The sequence below is a fragment of the Nelumbo lutea genome, chromosome 7, assembly GCF_056320005.1.
Source record: "Nelumbo lutea isolate HS-2025 chromosome 7, American lotus-T2T, whole genome shotgun sequence".
Lineage (NCBI taxonomy): Eukaryota > Viridiplantae > Streptophyta > Magnoliopsida > Proteales > Nelumbonaceae > Nelumbo > Nelumbo lutea.
This window is the reverse complement of record NC_142690.1, coordinates 18,771,340-18,792,577: the sequence shown is the minus strand read 5'-3', so window position 1 is coordinate 18,792,577 and position 21,238 is coordinate 18,771,340. Positions and strand designations below refer to the sequence as shown.

Genomic DNA, 21,238 nt, shown 5'->3' with positions numbered 1-21,238 from the left:
AAATTGGACTTGGTATGATGCTTCACATTGGGGGAGTGTTAAATTTTGAAAGACTTTTAGGTAGGGGAAATGCCACGTGAAGATAGATTCCCGAGTATCTGCCTTCTCATTGAACAAAAAGAAAGCTGTCTCCCCATTTATCACAATTGATAGTTTGCAGTTGGTTTGGGATTTTGGATTTACATGAGCTACAAAATAAGACTCTTGGTGGAGGGGGTGGACAATACATTCCTAAGTGCCTTTTGAAATGATCACAATCATAACCTAGTGGAGGAAAAGGTGAGGGGGGAAGATAACAAAGAATTCTAAGAAACAATTGCAGGGGGGAGAGGGAGACGAGTTGAAGGAGGAAGAAGGTGAGAAGGTGGAGAGTTGGAGGGGCAAAAAAGGAAACATACGATTAAATATGGAAAGTGATGGACAAGTGGCGAGCGGTGAAGGGGAGGGAACTAAAAGGACTCAGGCGGGTGAGGTTGTTGGGTGCCCAACTGTGGTGAAGAGGTCCCGTTCGAAGGAAAGAATTCCAAGAGGCCTAAAGAAGAAAGGATTAGGAGTTTGGAAGGGTAGGGGTGCAATCGGGAAGAAAGTTTCTAATGGTGGGAACAAAGATAAGATGAAGAGAAAAATGGAGGGAGGGATTGGGTTTGGGTAGTAATGTAGTATGACAATGGCCGCAAGACTATGACCATGGGAAGGGGAAGAGGAGTTGAAGTGGTCTCCAACACTAGATACCCATGGGAAGGGATTTTGAATCCTTAGGCTGTCAAAGAGGAGACGAGATCCACTGGTTCACCGCGGAAAGAACATTTGGTGGTAGAAACTTACCAAGTGGCAAGGACCAATTTGGGTGGCCAGGAAGACTTGAGCGTAAATATCTCTACTTGAGCACTACAAAAAGAACCCAACCTTAACATCACACCATCCAAAGCTGGCCTTTTGGGGAAGAGTTTCACGTAAGAGGAAGGTAAGGAAGACGAGGCCCCCGTTGATAAAGAACCTGAGGATCTCAACAGACGAGAGAAGACAGAGAAGAGAGAAGAGAAGAGAAGACAAAGAATTGGAAAATTGTTAGGCCTTCATTTTTGGGGAGGGGAAGAATTTGCAAAAATTGCTTTCAAACAATTTGATAAAAATAAAAGAGAAGAAAAAATAAAAAAAAGGAAGAGAAAAGTCATTAGGAAAAAATTTGGGACGAGGAAGGGGGTGAGGAAATATATTTTGTAGAAGTGTGGTTGGAGGTAGGGGAGCTAGGTCGTGGGCAAATCAAAATGAAGATGCTATCCTTGAATTTTTGGGGCCTAAAGGAGTAGAGAAGTGAATTGGCTAGAAATTTGATTAGAACTCACAAGCTAGAGGTGGTTTTAATAAATGAATCTAAATCAGAGGATTTTGACATTAGAATGAAAAACAAAATATGGGGAAGGGGTAACAAAGAGTGGGTGGTGTCAAATGCAGCAGGGCAGGTCAGGGGTTTGGTTATTTTTTGGGACCCTAGGGCTTTCAAGAAGTTAGGAGAATGGGTTGGGGCTTTCTTGGTGTTAGGATGGTTGCAAGAGGCTCCTTGAGAGTGGAGTTGGGTAGTGTCCAATGTGTATGGACCCAATGAAAGAAGTGGGGGGTGTTGGGAGGAGTTAGACAAAGGTGGGGGGACCCCTGGTGTTTGGGAGGAGATTATAACGTTGTTAGGAGAAGATGTGAGATGAAAAGCAGAAGGGAAGAAAGAGTGAGCTCGAGGACGAGGAGTTTTGAGGGCTTCATTAGAAATCATGTGATCATTGACCCCCCTTTGATGGTGGAAGGTTTACTCGATCAAATGGCTAGTGTCCAATTCTGAGAAGGTTGGGTAGATTTCTATTTACAGGAGATTGGTTAGATCATATGTGAGAAATAATTCAGGAGCTGCAAACAGTTCACATTATCAGACCATAATCCTTTAATTCTAAGAAGCTTTGTTTTGATGTTAGGACTGAAGCCCTTCAGGTTTGAAAATATTTGGTTGTATCAACCAAAATTTGCAGATTGGGTCTAGGAAAAATGGTGGGGATTGCAAGTGGAAGGGTCGACAAGGTACAGGGTGATGAGGAGGAACTCAGAGGTAGGAGACCAAAGGCATTTGGTAATGAGGGGGATAGAAAAAAAGAACTGCTGGATAAGTTGGCTAGATTGGCAAAATTAGAGGAAGGAGTTTTCACAAGAGAAGCAAAGTTTGAAAGGGAGATACTGGAATCTGAATTAGAACGACTAATCCTAAGAGAGGAGGTGGGGTGGAGGCAGAAATCAAGGGCAAGGCTATAATAGGGAGATAAAGTTTCATCTTTCTTCCATGCTATTGCCAGTGGGGGGAGAAGGAATCTGATCTGATTACAAGGATTCAGGTGGAGGAAGTGGCAGACTCCTGGGAGGATATTCAGGGTTTGTTGGTGCAGTTCTATAAAAAGCTGTACTCAGGAAGAACTTGGTGTTGGATGTCTTTGGGAGAAATTGTGCCTAAAAAGCTTAGATATGTAATGTTAGCAGGTTGGTTGGAGAGGGAGATTGAGGAGCCGAGGTGGAAGGCTTTAAAAAGGATAAATGGAGATAAAGCTCTTTAATTTTAACTTTATAAAACATTGTTGGCATTTTTTGGAGGAAGACTTCATGCTGATGATCAAGGAATCTTGTCAGAACAAGTGTCTTGGAAAGAAGAGCTAATGCAACATTCATTTCTTTAATTCAGAAGAAAAATTGAGTGGTGAATATAAGAGATTTTAGGCTAATCAGTTTGATAAGTAGTCCTTATAAATTGACCAAAGTCTTGTCTTTGTGGCTGAAAAAGGTGCTTCATGAAGTGGTGGGAGATTCTCAGATGGCCTTTGTAGAAGGTAGGCAAATTTTGGATGGAGTTATGGTGGCTAGTGAGTGCATCAATTCAAGGTTAAGAGGTGGGAGACCTGGTTTGGTGTGCAAGCTTGATATAGAGAAGGCCTATGATCATGTGTAGTGGGTTTTGTTGGAAGGAATTCAGAATCTGATGGGTTTTGTGGAAAAATGGAGGGGGTGGATGTTCGGGTGCATATCAACTGTGTCCTTTTTAGTGCTACTAAATGGATTGTCCTCGGATCCAAGCCTCTAGGGAGCTGAGACAAGGGAATCCAATTTCCCCTCTATTGTTTGTACTTGTTATGGAGGTGCTGAACCTACTGTTACTGAAAGGGGTTCAATAGGGTTGGTTTGAAGGTTTGAAGGTTTGAAGGTGGGGAGGGAAGGCCCATGCATTTCCCATTTACAATTCGCAGATGATACACTGTTCTTTCTTGATGTAGATGTGGAGCAAGTGTTGAACTTAAGAGCTATTAGAAGAAAACAGTCCCAAAAGAATGAGAGGACTGATTAAAAAGGTGTGAATTGAAAAGTAGATATTGGCAGAAAGAAGAAGAAGAGAGAAGAAGAATAGTTCGGCTGTGAGAGGGTTGAGGAGAAGAGTTGTTCGTACAACTCCTCCTTCCCTAATCTTTTCATTAAGAAATAATTATTAATTTTCTGACATTACAAGTAGGCCCTTAATTGGGTGATCAACTAATTAATTAAGAATAAAAAAAGGTTTAACAAGCTCATTAGCAAAAATAGAACAAAAACATAAAGAAATATAAAACAGCTGTGGTCTATGGGCTATGAACCATTTGGTCCATCATCTCTTCACTCCCCCTCAAGCTGAGCATAGTTATCAATCATGCCCAACTTGCTAGTGTCACGTTGTAGCTTGGCCTCGGAGATTCCCTTGGTAAGAATGTCAGCTAACTGTTCTTCAGATGTAATGAATGGCAGGTAAACTTCTCTAGAAGCCACTCTTTCTCTGGGGAAATGCCTGTCAATTTCAATATGTTTAGTTCTATCATGTTCCACTGGATTGTGGGCAATGTTATTGGCGGCTTGATTATCACAATATAGCATCAGTGGTTTATCATACTCAACACCTAGGGCAAGTTATACAAAGATATAGCAGTTTCCCTCGTAACCTTTGAAATACTCCTTTATCCTTCAACAGTTCACCATCAGAGGCAGAAAGCTTGTGACTCATATCAGTGGGAGTAGCCACTGGTCTTGCACCCATTTTCCGGTTTCAGTGAGCAAGTCTAGCACATACTTGCATTGAGAAATAAAGATTCCATCCTTAGACCGAGCCACTTCAATACCAAGGAAATACCTCAACTCCCCCAGGTCTTTGATATGAAAATCTGTATGAAGGATTTAAGATCATCAATCACTGTCACATCAGTACCAGCCACTATAATATCATCCACATAAACTATAAGATATACCACCTATGAGCCTCTCCTCTTCACAAAGAGGGTATGGTCAAACTGAGTCTTTGTTCACCCAAAGTTAACAAGAGCAGCCCTAAACCTTTCAAACTAGGCTCTAGGTGACTGTTTGAGCCCATAGAGAGACTTCTTCAGCTTGCACACTTTTTCCCTCCATGTCTGTGCCATACATCCTTGGTGGGAGGGACATATAAACCTCCTCATGTAATTCTCCATTCAAGAAGGCATTTTTCACATCTAGCTGATAAAGGGGTCAGTCTGAATGAGCTGCCAAAGATAGCAGGACCCGCATAGATGTTATCTTTGCAATAGGAGCAAAAGTCATTTACAAAGGCTGAATATAGGGCTATGTCTTCTGTTTGTAGTGAGATAGTTTGACTCCAGTCTCTCCTTGCTGATCTTGGTGTCCATCTTCCTATTCCTATTCCTCTCTATGCTGATAACACCAGTGCCATAAAGGTTGCATCCAATCCAGTGTTCCATGAGTGGACTAAGCATATTGAAGTGGATTGTCACTTCATTAGAGACTTGTTTCTTGCTGGCTCCATCTCTCTAACTCATGTAGCTTCAGACTTGCAGATTGCTGATATATTTATAAAGCCCATGACAAGATCTAGACATCTATTTCTTGTGGGAAAACTGATGCTTATGTTCCAGCATCAGTTTGAGGGGGAGTCTGAAGAAACATGATGTATTGTATTACTATAGTCCCTGTTGTACATAGTCTTGTTCTTTTCATATTCTTGTGTTTCTATGTCAGCCTCTATAAGGGCTCTTTTGTATTTTCTTCTTTTAATCTTTCAGTCCTCTAATGACACTCCTGAAACTCTTTGGGGTGGGGGTCGAGTAAGCTGTTTAGACACCCATGAAACTCTTGCTCTTCTCTCTTTCAAACTGGTTTGGTGACAATAGCCATGGGCTGCAGTTTACGGAAGACATATATTTGTGTAGGTGGTGTTGGCAGATCCTATTTGAGCTGAGTTATTGTGGTTTTTGAGAGGTGTGCAACTAATGCATGCCCTTGGTTATTCTAGTTGAAGGTAGAAGGAGATTCACATGTTGAGATTGGCTGGATGAAGGATGGAGGTGAGGGTTCATGTTTTTATCTTCAAGAAGCTAGATCACTGGTCGCCTGGGGGAACATCTCATTCTACTGGGTTAGGAAATTGGTAAATGATCTAACCGACTCTTTATCCAGGAGCATGGTAAGTTGGAATTAATAGTATCATAGCTCTATACCAACAAGATTACTTTTTTTTATTTGTTTTTTTTTTTTAATTTTATCCCATTGTGTATTGGGAGGCTGGTGTGTACAACTTAAGGGTTTATTTTTGTTTTCATTGATTCTTTGCTTGTATCTGATCTTTGTATTTCTTTCATTTTTCTGGTTGAAAATTGATGGAGGACGATTTGACCCGACCTATGGAACAGTGACACGTAGACACTGACTCAACACGAACAACTCAACATTGTAGCCTAGTGCAACCGGGTGACGGGCCCATAAAGCAGCTCGTTACATCGTAGCCCACAAAAGGAGAAGCTCGCCACAACGCGAGCTCTGGGTTCCCCGAGCTACCTTTGAAGGGATACTCCGGGGCAACTTTAACTCGCGAGCTAAGGGAACTAGCTCACCCAAGCTCCCAAGCAGATAAGTCACCCCAAGGACCAATTCTGTTAAAGGTAATCCTGAAGTATTCTAAGCTCGCTACAAAGTAGCTCGGGAATGGGCCGCATGGGCACTCCTTAGGAAGCTTCTCCCAGACAGGAACACACTGATCCGCCTATAGATACCCCGAGGTAAAGACACCTCGGGCCAGACAGCTTGGCTTAGCCTGCCACAGGCAGCTCGCCGCTTACGAGATAGCCCGACACAGGGTAACTCACGGAAGGGTAGCTCGGCATATTGCAGGAAGATCTCTTGCCCGATCACCATACCCGACAAATCTGAGGGCAGCAGCCATATCTCTTGTTAGGCAGCGTCGTGCCTGCCACCTTTAGAGGGTGCCTTACACCTGACAGGCACATATCTTGCGGTGACGGCTCCGCGCGTGCCACGTCAGCCCAGCCAGTAACGGCTGCGGCAGACTGACAGTGGTGGTTATACTTGCCCTGTCAGAGGCCGGTGAACCTGATACAACGGATTTCTGTTATAAGGAGCTAATATCAAGGGACAAAGGTATCATCTTCTACTCTCGCGCTATCTGCACTCTTAGCTTTCATCTTCTCCTTGCTTTTCCTACATAATACTAACTTAAGCATCGGAGTGTTCCTGCCGGGCAAGCCCCCGAGGATTCTTCTTCTTCTCCATCTCAGGTACCTTCCAGGAGCCACGTAAGTGCCAACTAGGAGTGACCGGATTGTGCACCATCATTTGGCGTCGTTTGTGGGATACGCTTCTAAAAGCCTTCCTCTAAACCTCCATAGTTCTTTCTTCTCTGAAAACTCAGCACTCATGGCTTCCTCAAGCAACGTTGGATGAAGCATGGAGATGGGTAACTCTAGGGAACAACCCCAGGTTCCAATGGTCTGCATTGGGCAGTTCACCATTCCTCTCTCGGTGGATGGAGTTCCTAGCCTGAACATGCTGCGAGCAACGACGGCTGTGGGTGTTCCCCTGCCTTCCTTGGTTGAAACGAGCTTTGCTGAACCAGCTATCGTTCCTCTGGTGACTAGCCAGAGCCAGCTCGACGATCTGATGCAGTGCATGCGGGCCATGCAAGCCCAAGTGCAGCAGCTCCAGCAACACGAGATTTACTAGCAGCAAGTGCTGCACCACGTCTCCCAGTACCACTATCAACAACAATTCCCTCAGCTGCCTTGACCTCAGCTTCAGCAGCCGCAACTCCCTCCTCGGCACCCAGTTTTACCATGGGCAAGGTCTCGCCGCTAGGGGGAGCACCTTTCTCTCCAAGGGGAGGCCCCCCAGAACCCTCCTAAGAGCCAGACCTCCTCCCGCGGCAGACAAGAAAGACCCGCCACTCCGGTCTCACCGCGGGCAGTCAGGTCGGGAGGACCTCAACTTGCTAGGTCCACGTTGCCTAAACTCTCAAAGCCCGATACCCCGTTCCTAGAGAACCGGTTCGAGATCCTAGCCGTAGGCTCCAAGCAGGATCCCTTTGTCAGCAGCCATCACCAGCGGCCTGAGCCACTTTCTGCACACACCATTCCTGACAGCACAAAGGTGAGAAACACGAACACCGAGCCCACCAAGAAGCAGAGACGCCACCGCTGAGCTCGCCGATCTGCCCCCTACAACCTGCCCGAGCTCGGAGGTAGAGAAGAGTTAAGCTCGAGCGAAGCTAAGGCTCCCCTCCTTTCGGTTCCATCCCCTCTGTCTTTCGAACTTCTGGCAGTTCCAATTCCTAAAGACTTCAAGCTTTCCCCTCTTGACAAGTATGACGGGTCGTATGACCCAAATGATCACGTAGATGCCTTCCAATCGCAGATGCACCTGGAAAGAGCTAGTGAGTCGTGCATGTGCGTGGCCTTCTCCACCACTTTCAGAGGAGTAGCCCGTACGTGGTACCGGAACCTGGCGCCTGGATCGATAAGAAGTTGGGCGCAGTTCGCAAGCCTTCACGTCCCACTTCGTCACCAGTAAGCGGTGCCCGCAAACTGAAGAAAGCCTCCTCAGCATAGTGCAGAGAGAGGGAGAGTCCATCCAGGGCTATATTAAGCGGTTCAACGATGTGTGCATGTAGATACCGTGCCTGGACCCTGCTGTGCGCCTCGCAGCAGCCAAGAAAGGCGTGACGCATAAAGAGTTCAAATGGCACATGGTCGTCAACCAACCGACTACCATAACCGAGTTTCTCAAGCTCGCTGACAGGTTTATAGCCACGGAGGAAGAGATCAACCAGAAGGGCGAGGGCGGCCCGAGAAGAGAAAAAGGGAAGGAGAGCCTTCCAGCCAAGGGGACAACCAAAAGAAAAAAGATGCAGCTTGAGGGGCAAAGCCGGGTCAGTCGTTCCGAGCCCCTGTAGCGGACCGAACTGATTACACCCTACTGAACGCAAAGTGGGTTGAAATCCTGATGGAAATCAAGGACGCCCCGTATGTGAAGTGGCCACCCCATTTGAGGGGGGATCCCAATGAAAGAAATAAGAATCTGTACTGTAGTTTTCACAGAGATCACGGTCATAGTACCGAAAATTGTAAGAACCTCCGCGACGAGATTGAGGAGCTCATCCGTCGCGTATATTTAAGGAACTTTGTACAAAATAATAATAATAATAATAATAATAATAATAATAATAATAATAATAATAATAATAATAATAATAATAAAGCAGGTCGGCAAGGGGAGCACAGTAAGGATGCTCTCGAGTCCAGTAGCAGGTCGGCCGAACAGTCGCAGAGGCAGCCTCCAGAAGAGAGGCCAGTTCGGGGCACCATCCACGTGATAGTGGGAGGCTCGATCGTCGCGGGTTGTATTTCAGTGGCAGCTCGGACGTCAGTTCGTGAAGCTGCTCAGGAAGAACAGAATCCTCCGAAGCAGTCGAAGACAGAAGAGCCAATTTTCTTCACAGAAGACGATGCGTGAGGGGTCCACTACCCTCACGACGACGCGCTTGTGATAAAGTTGAGGATCAACGACTTCGAGGTCAGACGCGTACTCGTTGACTCGGGCAGCTCGACAGATATTCTCTTCAAAGCCGCGTTCGACCAACTTCAATTGCAGGGAAGTGACTTGAAGCCTGTGAACACTCCTTTGGTGGGCTTCAGCGGAGAAGAAGTCATGCCCCTTGGGAAAGTGAGTACCTGTGGAAGTTGGCACATGGCTCTACGTAGTCAGACTCAACCACGACTTCCTGGTGGTCGCGACCCCCTCCCCATACAATGCCATAATAGGTCGGCCGATCACCCATGTCCTACGGGTGGTGGTCTCCACTTATCATTTGGCAATGAAGTTCCCTACAGACTTCGGTGTGGGGGTAGCGTGGGGCGACCAGCTCGAGTCCCGCAAGTGTTATGTCGCCGCCCTAAAGGGAAAGGCCAAGGTGGCCGACGACCTCAAACTGGAGCGGCCTACAGAGCAAGGCGAAGAACGAGCTTCACCCACGGAAGAAATAGTCGTTGTTTCGACCTCAGCCACAGACCCAGCTCGGACGCTTCAGATCAATGCTTCCGTCCAGGAACCTCTACGATCCGAACTAGTAAGTTTCTTACTTCAAAATTTAGATGTTTTTGCATGGTCCGTGGCAGAGATGCCCGGTATAGACCCTAACCTTATAATTCATGAGGAGGTCGAGAAGCTCCTCGCAGCTGACTTCATAAGAGAAGTCCACTACCCGAACTGGATAGCCAACCCCGTTTTGGTAAAGAAGGCTAACGACAAGTGGCGTATATGCGTCGAATACACCGACGTAAACCGAGCCTGCCTGAAAGACTGCTTCCCGCTCCCCAGAATTCACTGTCTGGTGGATGCGACTTCAGGGCATGAGTTGATGAGTTTCTTAGATGCCTATTTGGGCTATAACCAAATCAAGATGGACCCGGCGGACGAAGAAAAAACTGCCTTCATCACGGAGTTCGGTCTATATTGTTACAAGGTTATGCCCTTCGGGTTGAAAAACGCAGGGGCAACCTTTCAAAGGCTTGTAAATAAGTTGTTTGTTCCATTAATTGGCAGAAAAGTAGAATGTTATGTAGATGACATGGTCGTCAAAACTTAATTTTCGCATGAATTAATACAAGACTTGCATTCTGTTTTTGAAATTTTGCGTAAGTTTAATATGAGATTGAACCCAAACAAGTGTATATTCGGTGTGATCTCGAGTAAATTCCTAGGGTATATCATTAACCGGCGCGACATTGAGGCCAACTTGGATAAGATTAAGGCCATCTTAGATATGAGACCACCCCGGAAGTTGAAGGACGTTCAGAGGTTAAATGGCCGCATAGCTGCCCTGAGCCGCTTCATGTCCAAGTTGGCGGACCATTGTCTGCCATTCTTTAAGGCTATAAAGAGAAAAGGGTTCGAATGGACCCAAGACTGCCAACTCACGTTTGACGAGCTCAAGAGATACCTCGCTAGCGTGCCGATATTAACCCGACCCGAGGAGGGCGATGTTTTAGAACTTTACCTCTCAGCGAGCGACAAAGTGGTTAGTTCGGTACTAATAAAGGAAGTAGATCGGGTCCAGTGACCCATCTATTATGTTAGTAAAGCATTGCAGGGAGCAAAGACAAGATATTCAGTGATAGAAAAGCTAGCATATGCCCTGGTAATTGCAGCTCGGAAGCTCCACCCGTACTTCCAGGCCCACACTGTTCTCGTCCTCACCGACAAACCTCTGAGGCAAGTCTTACTTAAGCCCGAGGTCTCTGGTCGGTTGACGAAATGGGCCGTTGAGCTCACCGAGTACGACCTCCAGTACAAGCCGCGAACTGCCATTAAGGCTCAAGCCTTAGCAGATTTCATCGTTGAATGCACATTCAGCTCCGAAATTCCCAGGCCGGTTGAGCACGAGGTCCCCAGTTCTGGTGAGCCCGAAGCTCCCAAGCCGGTTGATTCTGAGCCTCGTGAGGTAGTAGCCAGTGTGGCATCTCTCCTAGTTCGGCCAAGCGCGAGCTGGGATGAGGAGCCTTGGATCCTTCACCTAGATGGCTCCTCGAAACTGGAATATGTGCTATGCTTCGAGTTCGCGTCATCTAACAATGAAGCGGAGTACGAGGCGTTGATAGCTGGACTAGCCTTAGCCAGAGAAGTAAAAGCCAAGCACATCGTTATCTGCAGCGACTCCCAGCTCGTGGTCAACCAGGTCACTGACGAGTATGAAGCTCGTGAGCCAACCATGGTCGCCTACTTAGCCAAAGTCAGAGAGGCCCTGCTCAACTTCCAGTCACACTTCATCAGACAAATCCCTATGTCGGAGAACGCCGAGGCCGATGCCCTGTTCAGGTTAGCCAGCACCAGCAACATCACCATGAGAATCGTGTACATAGAGAATCTGCCTCGGCCTAGCATTCTCGGGGGGGCAGAGGAGGTTGCCCCCACGTTTCCGAATCGACGGCCTAGATCAAAGCGAATCCAACGTCTCGCAGGCGCACTAACCACACGCCTTCTGAAAACTGAAGGTGATTGGCGGCACGTCTTCCACGATTAAGGCAATGACGGCTGCACGATGCTCGAAATTAGGAGTTACTTCAGCACGTTTTGGGAATCCGAAAAGTCAGAAAAGTCAGGAAATCTCTTGATTCCCGCGGGTGCCTTTAATGTGAGTAGTCAATCAAGTTTGAATTTTGATCAAATCAGTCCATCACGCTTCGTGAACTCCTCACGCTAAGGCAATGCTCTCAGCTCAAGGAGTGGGGGGCAATTGATGGAGGACGATTTGACCCGACCTATGGAATGGTGACACGCGAACACTGACTCAGCACGAACAACAGCTCAGCATTGTAGCCTAGTGCAACCGGGTGACGGGCCCATAAAGCAGCTCGTTACATTGTAGCCCACAAAAGGAGAAGCTCGCCACAACGCGAGCTCCGGGTTCCCCGAGCTACCTTTGAAGGGATACTTCGAGGCAACTTTAGTTCGCGAGCTAAGGGAACTAGCTTGCCCAAGCTCCCAAGCAGACAAGTCACCCCAAGGACCAATTCTGTTTAAGGTAATCCTGAAGTATTCTAAGCTCGCTACAAAGTAGCTCGGGAATGGGCTGCATGGGCACTCCTCAGGAAGCTTCTCCCAGATAGGAACACACCGATCCGCCTATAGATACCCCGAGGTAAAGACACCTCGGGCCAGACAGCTTGGCTTAGCCTGCCACAGGCAGCTCGCTGCTTACGAGATAGCCCGGCACAAGGTAACTCGCGGAAGGGTAGCTCGGCATATCACAGGAAGATCTCGTGCCCGACCACCATACCTGACAAATCTGAGGACAACAGCCATATCCCTCGTTAGGCAGCGTCGTGCCTGCCACCTTTAGAGGGTGCCTTACACCTGACAGGCACGTATCCTGCGGTGACGGCCCCGCGTGTGCCACCTCAGCCCAGCCAGTAACGGCTGCGGCAGACTGACAGTGGCGGTTATACTTGCCCTGTCAGAGGCCGGTGGACCTGTTACAACGGATTTCCGTTATAAGGAGCTAATATCAAGGGATGGAGGTATCATCGTCTACTCTCGCGCTATCTGCACTCTTAGCTTTCATCTTCTCCTTGCTTCTCCTACATAATACTAACTTAAGCATTAGAGTGTTCCTGCCGGGCAAGCCCCCGAGGATTCTTCTTCTTCTCCATCTTAGGTACCTTCTAGGAGCCACGTAAGTGCCAACTAGGAGTGACCGGATTGCGCACCACCAAAAATCTTTTAATTTGTTTTAGCAACAAAATTGCATTAGTTTGTCACTACTAAAAAAGGAACAATACAGAGGATATAAGGAAAAAAAGACAGGATGAAAGTTCTTTTACTTGTTAAATAATTTCATATCTCTTTCTTTGCTAAACAAATTTACTCTGTTTAAAACAAATATGCAGGAGACTTCTTCAATCATATAGGTTGCCATGAATTATGAATAATTTATTTTTTCTTGGTGTGTTATCTCAGTTCACTAGGTGAAGCATATGTCATCTATCCTTGATTTTGTTTTTTAAATTTTTGATGAGTAAAACATTTCCTTTGGAGTAATGGAGTTAAACATGGATTAATCTGACCTTTTGTTGATTCTTTGCACCATATTATCTCATTTCTCTGTATTGGACAGTCTTGGCAAATGTTATAGGATAGTTCTTCTCACTGAGACGATTCATTCCCTGGTTTGCAGAATGTTATTGGCATTCAGCGAACAAACAAAAGGTCAGAAACTTCCAGAGAATGCATCTGATCAGGAATTGCTGGAAATAGTTATGGCCAGGTGAACATCTCAATTTTTGAATTGATGGTAAAGATGTTGATAAAGGACATTTTTTTAGTTCCTTAATGTTATATGTTTTATTTTCTCTATCATTACAACATTGAGATTTAAACCTCTTCTAATAGATGCTTTACAGATTTACAGTTATGTGAGATGGTAAGACATGCTATTATGTTTTCTGCTGCTGTCTTAATCTGTTCTTCAGTTCTTCCATACTTAAGAATGCCTTGGAAATATAGTTTTACTTAATTGGGAACCTGTAAAACTCAATGAAGGAGGTTCTGGTGACTCATTTTGATGAATATACTGTTTCCTTAATTGCTTAACCATGAAAATGCATATTCTAATTGAGAGAGCTAGTGATTGGCTTCAGAGTTAACCTAATGATATATGAAGACCTAAATCACCAAAGGTCCCAGCAAAAAATCAGTCGTATCTAAATTCTTCTCTCTGTAGTTTTCACTTTCCTATTATTGTTTCTTGATATCAGCGAAGCAGCAATTTCTTTTCTATATATTGATCTAGCATGTTGGAAATACTGATCTGAATTCTGAAGTTAAAATTCAACAAAGCAGAAACATATAGTTTTAATTTTTCTTGGATACAGGCCAATCCATATTTCCTATGTAAATCACAGTTGTCAAGGTAACACCTAGGTGATGCTTAGGTGATAAGGTGCCCATGGAGGGTCACCTTGTTTAAATGCCAAGCTATTTTGTACATGGCACTCTGGAGTATTTTGTATATTCTTTATTTTTCAGATTATAATAATAAAATAGATATCATTAAAATAAATTATTCATTTTGTGGGTTTATACACTAGTTTCTTTGTATTACTTTTCTTATTTGTTAGGGTTCAATTAACACACATGTTGATGTATGATGTCTTGAACCCTCAAGAACTTCAAAACCTAAGCTAATAAGCAGGGAAGAGCTTAAAAATTTTGTCCAATCAACACATTCTTCTTCTACTTGTTCTTCTTCGTTTTTGTCCACCATTTCTTTTCTCCTAGGATAAAAATAGGGGCTTGGTCCTAATATTTTCTGGATTTTCTTTTCTTTCTTCTTTCTTCTTTTTATGAATATGTTGATTTTCTATATTTTAATATATAGTTAATACCTTCTTTATGGAGGTTATAGAGAATTACATGTGAAAGATGGTATCTGGTTGCTAAGGAACATTGGGAATTAACCTGGGATTCATGATTTTTATTTAAAAAATCCATTAACTAGGCTTCCTTCTAGTGAGTAGGTGAGAAGGCACCCCCCTGTTGCCTAGCTTCAACTAGGCACCTTGAAAACTAACATGTAAATGTTTGCATTATGTGATTAGATATGGCATCCCTGAGATTGCATGCAGGCCTCTTTAACCAAATACATTCAAGGTATTGTTTTACTGGTTCGATAAGAAACAACATTGTATAGAATTCAAAAGAGATGCCCTTTTAGATTTCTTATGCCTTAGGAAGTTCTAAGTGTTTTCTTGATTAGTATTGACACAATATGCCCCTGTTTCTTACAACAAATGTAGAAATTTATCTTCCTGGCATTCCTGCAGTGTGAAGCTATATGATTTCAAATGTTAGAAATATAAGTATATAGAGGAAAGGTTGGGTGGCAGGGCATTTTTGTCCATTTATTCAAAATTTACTTTTTTTTTGGTAAAACATTCAAAATTCACTTAAGGGTAGTATTGTCTCAAATACTTCTAAGACAACCATTATAAATATAAGTTGGACGCAGGTGGGAGACAGATTTCTTTTGGAATCTTTTTTGAGAAAGTGGAAACTGCAGAGGTTAGGAAATTTGGAAGAACATGAACGCTGACAGTGTGGAGGGGAGAGGTGAGAAGAGGTAAAGTAAGATTTTCATTAAGAGATATAAAAAGGGGAGAAACTTACAAAAAGCTAAGCCACTATCCCATGAGCAATTACAAAAAGATTTGCATGATCAAAAAGGGAACTGAAATCTGAACCATTTAAGTTAAACTGAGCTGATGACCAAGAAAACAGTTTGCCCATAATTTTTTGCCACACATCCTCCACTCGGCTGCCTTTGTTCTTTAAGATTCTAGAGTTTCTCTCCTGCCATATAGTTCAGTCCACCACACTACTCTAGGAATCATTTGCTCCGCCCCCGTAACCCCACGCCACACCCCTTGAGGCAAGCCCAAACAAGTCCATGTTAGGGTCTTAAATTCTTAGTTTTCACACAAAAAATAATGATTTATAGTTTTAATTTCTTTTTAAGTAGATATTTTATTAGGATGAATGAATCAACAACATTACCAAATAGGGGGTTCTTAAAAAGCAATTAAAACTATAAAATCATTTTTTTTGTGTGAAAACTAATAATTTAAGACCCTAACATGGACTTGTTTGGGCTTGCCTTGAGGGGCGTTGCACAAAAGTGGCTTGTAGAATTAGGAATGTAATATGTCACATTAGCTACTTGAAGTAATGTAATTGAGATAAAAAGAGATTGTGGGTTTTATATGCTTCAAAATGTTTTATATGCTTGATTTTATTTTTAAATTATCATTTGAATATGCTTTACATGTTATGTTTATGTATTTTAATTTTAGATAATAGGTTTTTTTAAAACATTTATTTTAAAATTTAAGTTTATATTTTTATTAATATTATGTTTAATAAATTTTTGGTTATTTTTTGCACATTTTTGATTTTTTTTGGCTTTTTTTGATTTTTAGTATTTTTTTAAGTTTTGTGCCTTGCTTAAAAAGGCGTGCGCATCGCCTTGCGCCTTAGGCACAAATTGACGCCTGCGCCTTTTTTGTGCCTTGCGCTTTTAAAACACTGGTTCTGACCTTTTAGATGCCACCCTTTCAAGAAGCTCTCCACTGATGCTAAGCAACAACCCTTGAAGGCAAACAAACTGTACACTTTCACCCAGATGCTATAAGAGAATTTACAATGTAATAACAAGTGATTAACAGAGTAGAATCAATTCCCACACCTCTATTCAAGAGATTATGCTTAAGATCTTATTAAAATAGGCAGACCAGTTGAAATAAGCAGCTTTCAAGGGAATGTGTTTGCACCAGATTAGGCTCATAGGGAACTGCTGATCTTCTTCCCTAGTCAGCTTGTTATAAACGGAACTAACAGAAAACTGCTTATCCTCCCCACCCAGCCACACTCTTCTGTCATCTCTGTTAGAGTCAATATGGATATTACAAAGCTTTTGCAACAAACGAGCAAATGGTTCAATCTCCCAGTCGTTTAAGGCTCTTCTGAAATGGGGATTCCAAACACAATTCCCACTGGAAAACTGCAAATAATCTGTTACCTTTGCTTCCTTATCCACTGCTACTACAAATGACTCAGGGAAATTATCTTTCAAACAATTACCTCCACACCAGCAATGAGCAATCCTTTCAGAACCTGGCCTTGGTTCCTTTCCCCACTTCAAAAATGATTTCCTTGCTGAAATGACTATAGCTTTTCTCTACCCCTTTCCATACCGAGCATCCATATGGCTGATTTGCTTCACTTGGATCCCAGCCCCTGCTTCTTAGACCATATTTTGCTTTATTTACTCTCCTCCACATGCTATTCTCTTGCTGACCAAATCTCTAAAACCATTTGCCGAAAAGGGCAATATTCAAATCTCTCAATCTTCTGATTCCCAAACCTCCATTTTTCTTGTGCTTGCAGACCCTTCCCTAGTTTACTAGATTACTCTTCTTATTGTTGTTCCAGCCTTTCCATAAGAACTCTCTTATCTTCTTTTGATAAAGGTTGCCATCCCAGATGGAATTGAGTACAAGGGCAGTAAATAGAGCGGAATAGATGACAGCACACTTTTAATTAATTAGTTAGCTTACTCTCTTTTGATATATATTTGGACTTTCATGCAGCCAAATATATTTTGCATCGCATTAAGCCCCTAAAGGCATTCCCAATTACTTGGTTAGCAACTTTCCCTTCTTGAAACCTCAACAGTTTGCTCATTCTTGCAATTCCTGACCCTCTCCCACTGCCACCAATTCACTTTTATGGATATTCAGATGCAGCCCTGAGACTGCTTCATGCCACCACAAAGTTGCCATCAAATACTCTAGTTGCTCACTAGAAGCATTGCAGAAGAATGCTGAATCATCAACAAACTGTAGAAGAGGAATCTCTAATCTTTCCTACCCCACTGTGAAACCCTCCAATAAACCACCCCTAGCTGCTCTCAAGACCAACTGACCCAAGGCTTCCATCACAGACAAGAATAACAAGGGAGATAGGGGTTAAGAGGACCGATATTTAATGGCTCAGTTAAGCCCATTAAATAGGTGTACATCAAGGGACCTTGCAAGATGGCCCAATATTCACTGATGATATAACCAACTAGGGGTGTAAATGGATCGAATTCGAATCGAATCAGGCAATATCCGAATTTGAATCCGATTAGAAAATCTGATATCCGACGGATATTAAAATCAATATCCGAATTCGAATCCGATCAAGTATTCAAATATTCGATTCGATTCGAATTCGATTAATTAATTATTTTAGATAATTAATAAATGTATGAAATAAATATTTTATTGATATAAAATATATAAATACATAAATTATTTATATAACTTAATTATTATAATATAAATTATATAAAATATTTTATATTATATGTAAGAATTAAATAATCGGTTGAATTCGAATATTTATTGAATCGAATCAGGTCATTTCTGAATTCGATTCCGATTAACTATTCGGTATGAATAGGATATCCGATTTCGAATGATTAGATATTCGAATTATCCGAATTCGATTCGATTATTTCGAATATTGAATTCGAAATCGGATTTTCGAATACTGTTGACACCCCTATAACCAACATCTATAAATAGCCCATGTTGTAATTAGAAAGGCATTGAGCCATTTGACCTCTCTCTCTCTCTCTCTCGCATTCTCCCTGGTTTCTCATCAACTTTGGTATTAGAGCCATAAATACGATTGATGATTACGATCTATAAATAGCCCATGCCGCAAACTAGAGCAACGACAATGGAGGAAAGAGTGGATCGTATCGAGCTCAATCTACACAAATTTTCTGGTGATTTGCAAGAGATCAAGGAGGCAATCTCAATGGTTATGTTGTAGTGTTAAAAGATGACCGCAACCAGAAATAGTAAAGAAAATGATTCTGGTAGCTCTAGTCAAGACAATGTTCGATGGTTTGGGAGAAATGCTCGTTGGCTGGTCAGAATGGATTTCCCTATCTTTAGTGGAGAAGATCCTCTTTCTTGGATCTACAAGGCGGAACAATACTTCAATGCAAGAGATTACGAGTCATCAGCGAGTGGCGATTGCCTCAGTGTACCTGGAAATTGAGGCGATCGACTAGTTCCGATAGTACAAATGATATCATCCTTAGATGACATGGAAAGAATTCTTGGAAGCTCTCTTTGTCTGATTCGGACCATCCTCTTTTGAAGGTTTAGATGAAGCTATGGCTAAGCTACAACAAATAGGTAAAGTGTGGGAATACCAAGTTGAATTCGAACGTCTAGCGGTGAGAGTGTATGGATAGCCTAAGAAAGCTCTTGTCAGATGTTTCATTGGCGGTCTTAAAGACGAGATCCATGTGGAGGTAGGTGAAGGCTATGCAACCTACCACCATGTTCGCAATTGTTGGACTGGCTAGACTCCAGGAAGATAGGTTATATAAATCGTGGACCAAGACTGATCCTAAAGACTCTGCCCAATCGGTTAGAAAGCCAGATGGTTAAGTCAGCCTCTGCATTGACTCAATCTATTCCTTTGAAGAAGCTGTCATGATTGGGAATGCATGCCTGTAGAGAACGGGGACTCAGCTACAACTTTGACTACAAATTCTCACCTGGCCATAAATGTAAGTGACATTAGGTGTTTGCCTTACAAGTCGGTCTTGAGGGAGACTATGAAGGCAACTTGGCTGACAGTCCAGGTGAACTAAGCCAGATAGGTGAATTGGAAGTACCAGCCTTCACCGGGTTGCATTCAGCCAGATGATGCGGGTGATGGGTCGGCTTTTGGGTTGATGGGTGGTATTGTTAATCGACAGCGGAAGTACTTTGGATTTTATAACTACAGCGCTTGCTAGGCAATTGGGGCTGGTTTTTGAACTGACAATCCTTGCTCTGATACCAAGTAGTGGGGTCCACAGTGGGGACCACGAAGGGTTTTAGAAAAGAGAGAGAGGGTCAATCTTAATGATCTGCCGACCCACTCTTAATTTTATATATGTTGACTAATTGTAAAAGGGCTGAATTGCCCTTATTGCTTACATGGCAAATACACTAATAATAAAGCTGAAATAACAAGCTGTAACAACAAACTGAAATAATTACCAACTAACACTGACATAACTAACAAAAAAATATATGCTATGCTGCCATACGAATACAGTGGGGACCACAGCAGTGGGGTCCACATCTGTGTTCTCTACACTGGTGGGGCATGAAGAAGCAGATTTGTGTCAATATTGCCACTTGTGCGATATGTCAACGACATAAGTATGACAATCAGTCCCCAGCTGAACTGTTATAAACCCATACCTCACCCTGAGCAAGTGTGGGATGAGGTAACTATGGATTTCATTACTGGTCTTCCCCTTTTCGGAGGTAAGACAATCATTGTTGTTTTTGTGGATGGACTGTCCAAATATGCGCATTTTGCTCCACTAGCCCATCCATATGCCACAACACAAGTGGCGAAAATTTTTATTCAGGAGGTTTCCCGTTTGCATGGAACTCCCAAAACTATTATTTCTGATCGTGATTCCGCCTTCATGAGGCGGTTCTGGTCTGAGTATTTTCGGGTGCAAGGGACAAAACTCCACTATTCTACAAGTTATCATCCACAGACCGATGAACAGATGGAGGTTGTAAATCTTTCCCTTGAGACCTGTCTTTGATGTTTTAGTAGTGATTACCCCAGGTAGTGGGTCAAGTGGCTTTTGTGGGCAGAATGCTGGTACAATACTTCCTTTCATGTTTTAATGGGCATGTCACCTTTTCATGCTCTGTATAGACAGGAGCCACTTTCCATATTACCATATGAAAAGGGATCCACTGTTGTTGTAGGGTAGATGCACACTTAACGAACAGAGATGCAGTCCTTAAGGACTTAAAGGCCAACAGAAAATGAAGGCTCAATCTGATAAGAAACACTGAGATGTCCAGTTTGAGGTGGGGGACTGGGTTTACTTCAAGTTGAGGCCTTACCGGAAAGGTAGCCTAGCTAAACAGTGTTCCCAAAAGCTAGCCTTCAGATTTTATAGTTCATTTTGTGTTGTAGTGAGAGTGGGTAAGGTAGCTTACAAGTTAGACCTTCCTAGCTCTTCCAAAATACACCCCACATTTCATGTGTCTCTATTGCAGAAACACTTGGGGCCTGTACCTTACTGCTTCAGCTAGCCTATCGGATCTTTTTGAGGACAGGGCTTTGCAACCTGAGCTGGACCATATTGGTGATTTCACGTGGATCAGAGATGGTAATAAGACAGTTCAACAAGCTTTGGTGGTCTGGAAACACCTACCACCTGAAGATGCAACAAGGGAAGACTACTCTCATTTGCAACAGCGACACCCAAACTTTAACCTTGAGGAGTTGATGGAGCTATTGATAAGAACAATAATGTGAACGGCCCAATTAGGCCCATTAAACAGGTGTACATCAGGGGACCTCACAAGATGGCCCAATATTCGCTGATGATGTAACTGACATCTATAAATAGCCCATGCTGTAATAAGAAAGGCATCGACCCATTTTTCAAATCTCTCTCTCTCTCTCTCTCTCTCTCTCTCTGGTTTCAGGAAGCAGAGTCTCCATTGAAGAAGACTCCTTTGGTGAGCAAGTTCTCATCAAGGACATGTAGTGGATTTCTTGAAGGGTGATGGTGCTTTTTGTATAGTTCTCATCAAGGACATGCACTGGAGGATAGCGGGGTTATGCATATTTTCTGCTGTCACTTTTCTATAGGATAGTAAGCTTTGTATCTTGAGATCGTTGGTCTGGCTTCAGATCATAATTTCCTTGGACCAGTCTACTAGTTCTTGGTTCGAAATGCAACCTAATTCAGAGTTGCTTG

The 21,238-nt window shown here is 43.2% G+C and overlaps 1 protein-coding gene across 2 annotated transcripts in view; it reads left to right on the top strand.

The window, feature by feature from the left end:
- DGS1 (dgd1 suppressor 1) overlaps positions 1-21,238 on the top strand; it is a 74,602-nt gene that overhangs the window by 40,283 nt on the left and 13,081 nt on the right. For both annotated transcript variants that reach the window (XM_088955566.1, XM_088955565.1), the window contains exon 8: positions 13,064-13,153. In XM_088955566.1, coding sequence (XP_088811692.1) covers positions 13,064-13,153 — 90 coding nt within the window. The remainder of the gene's footprint in view (positions 1-13,063; positions 13,154-21,238) is intronic.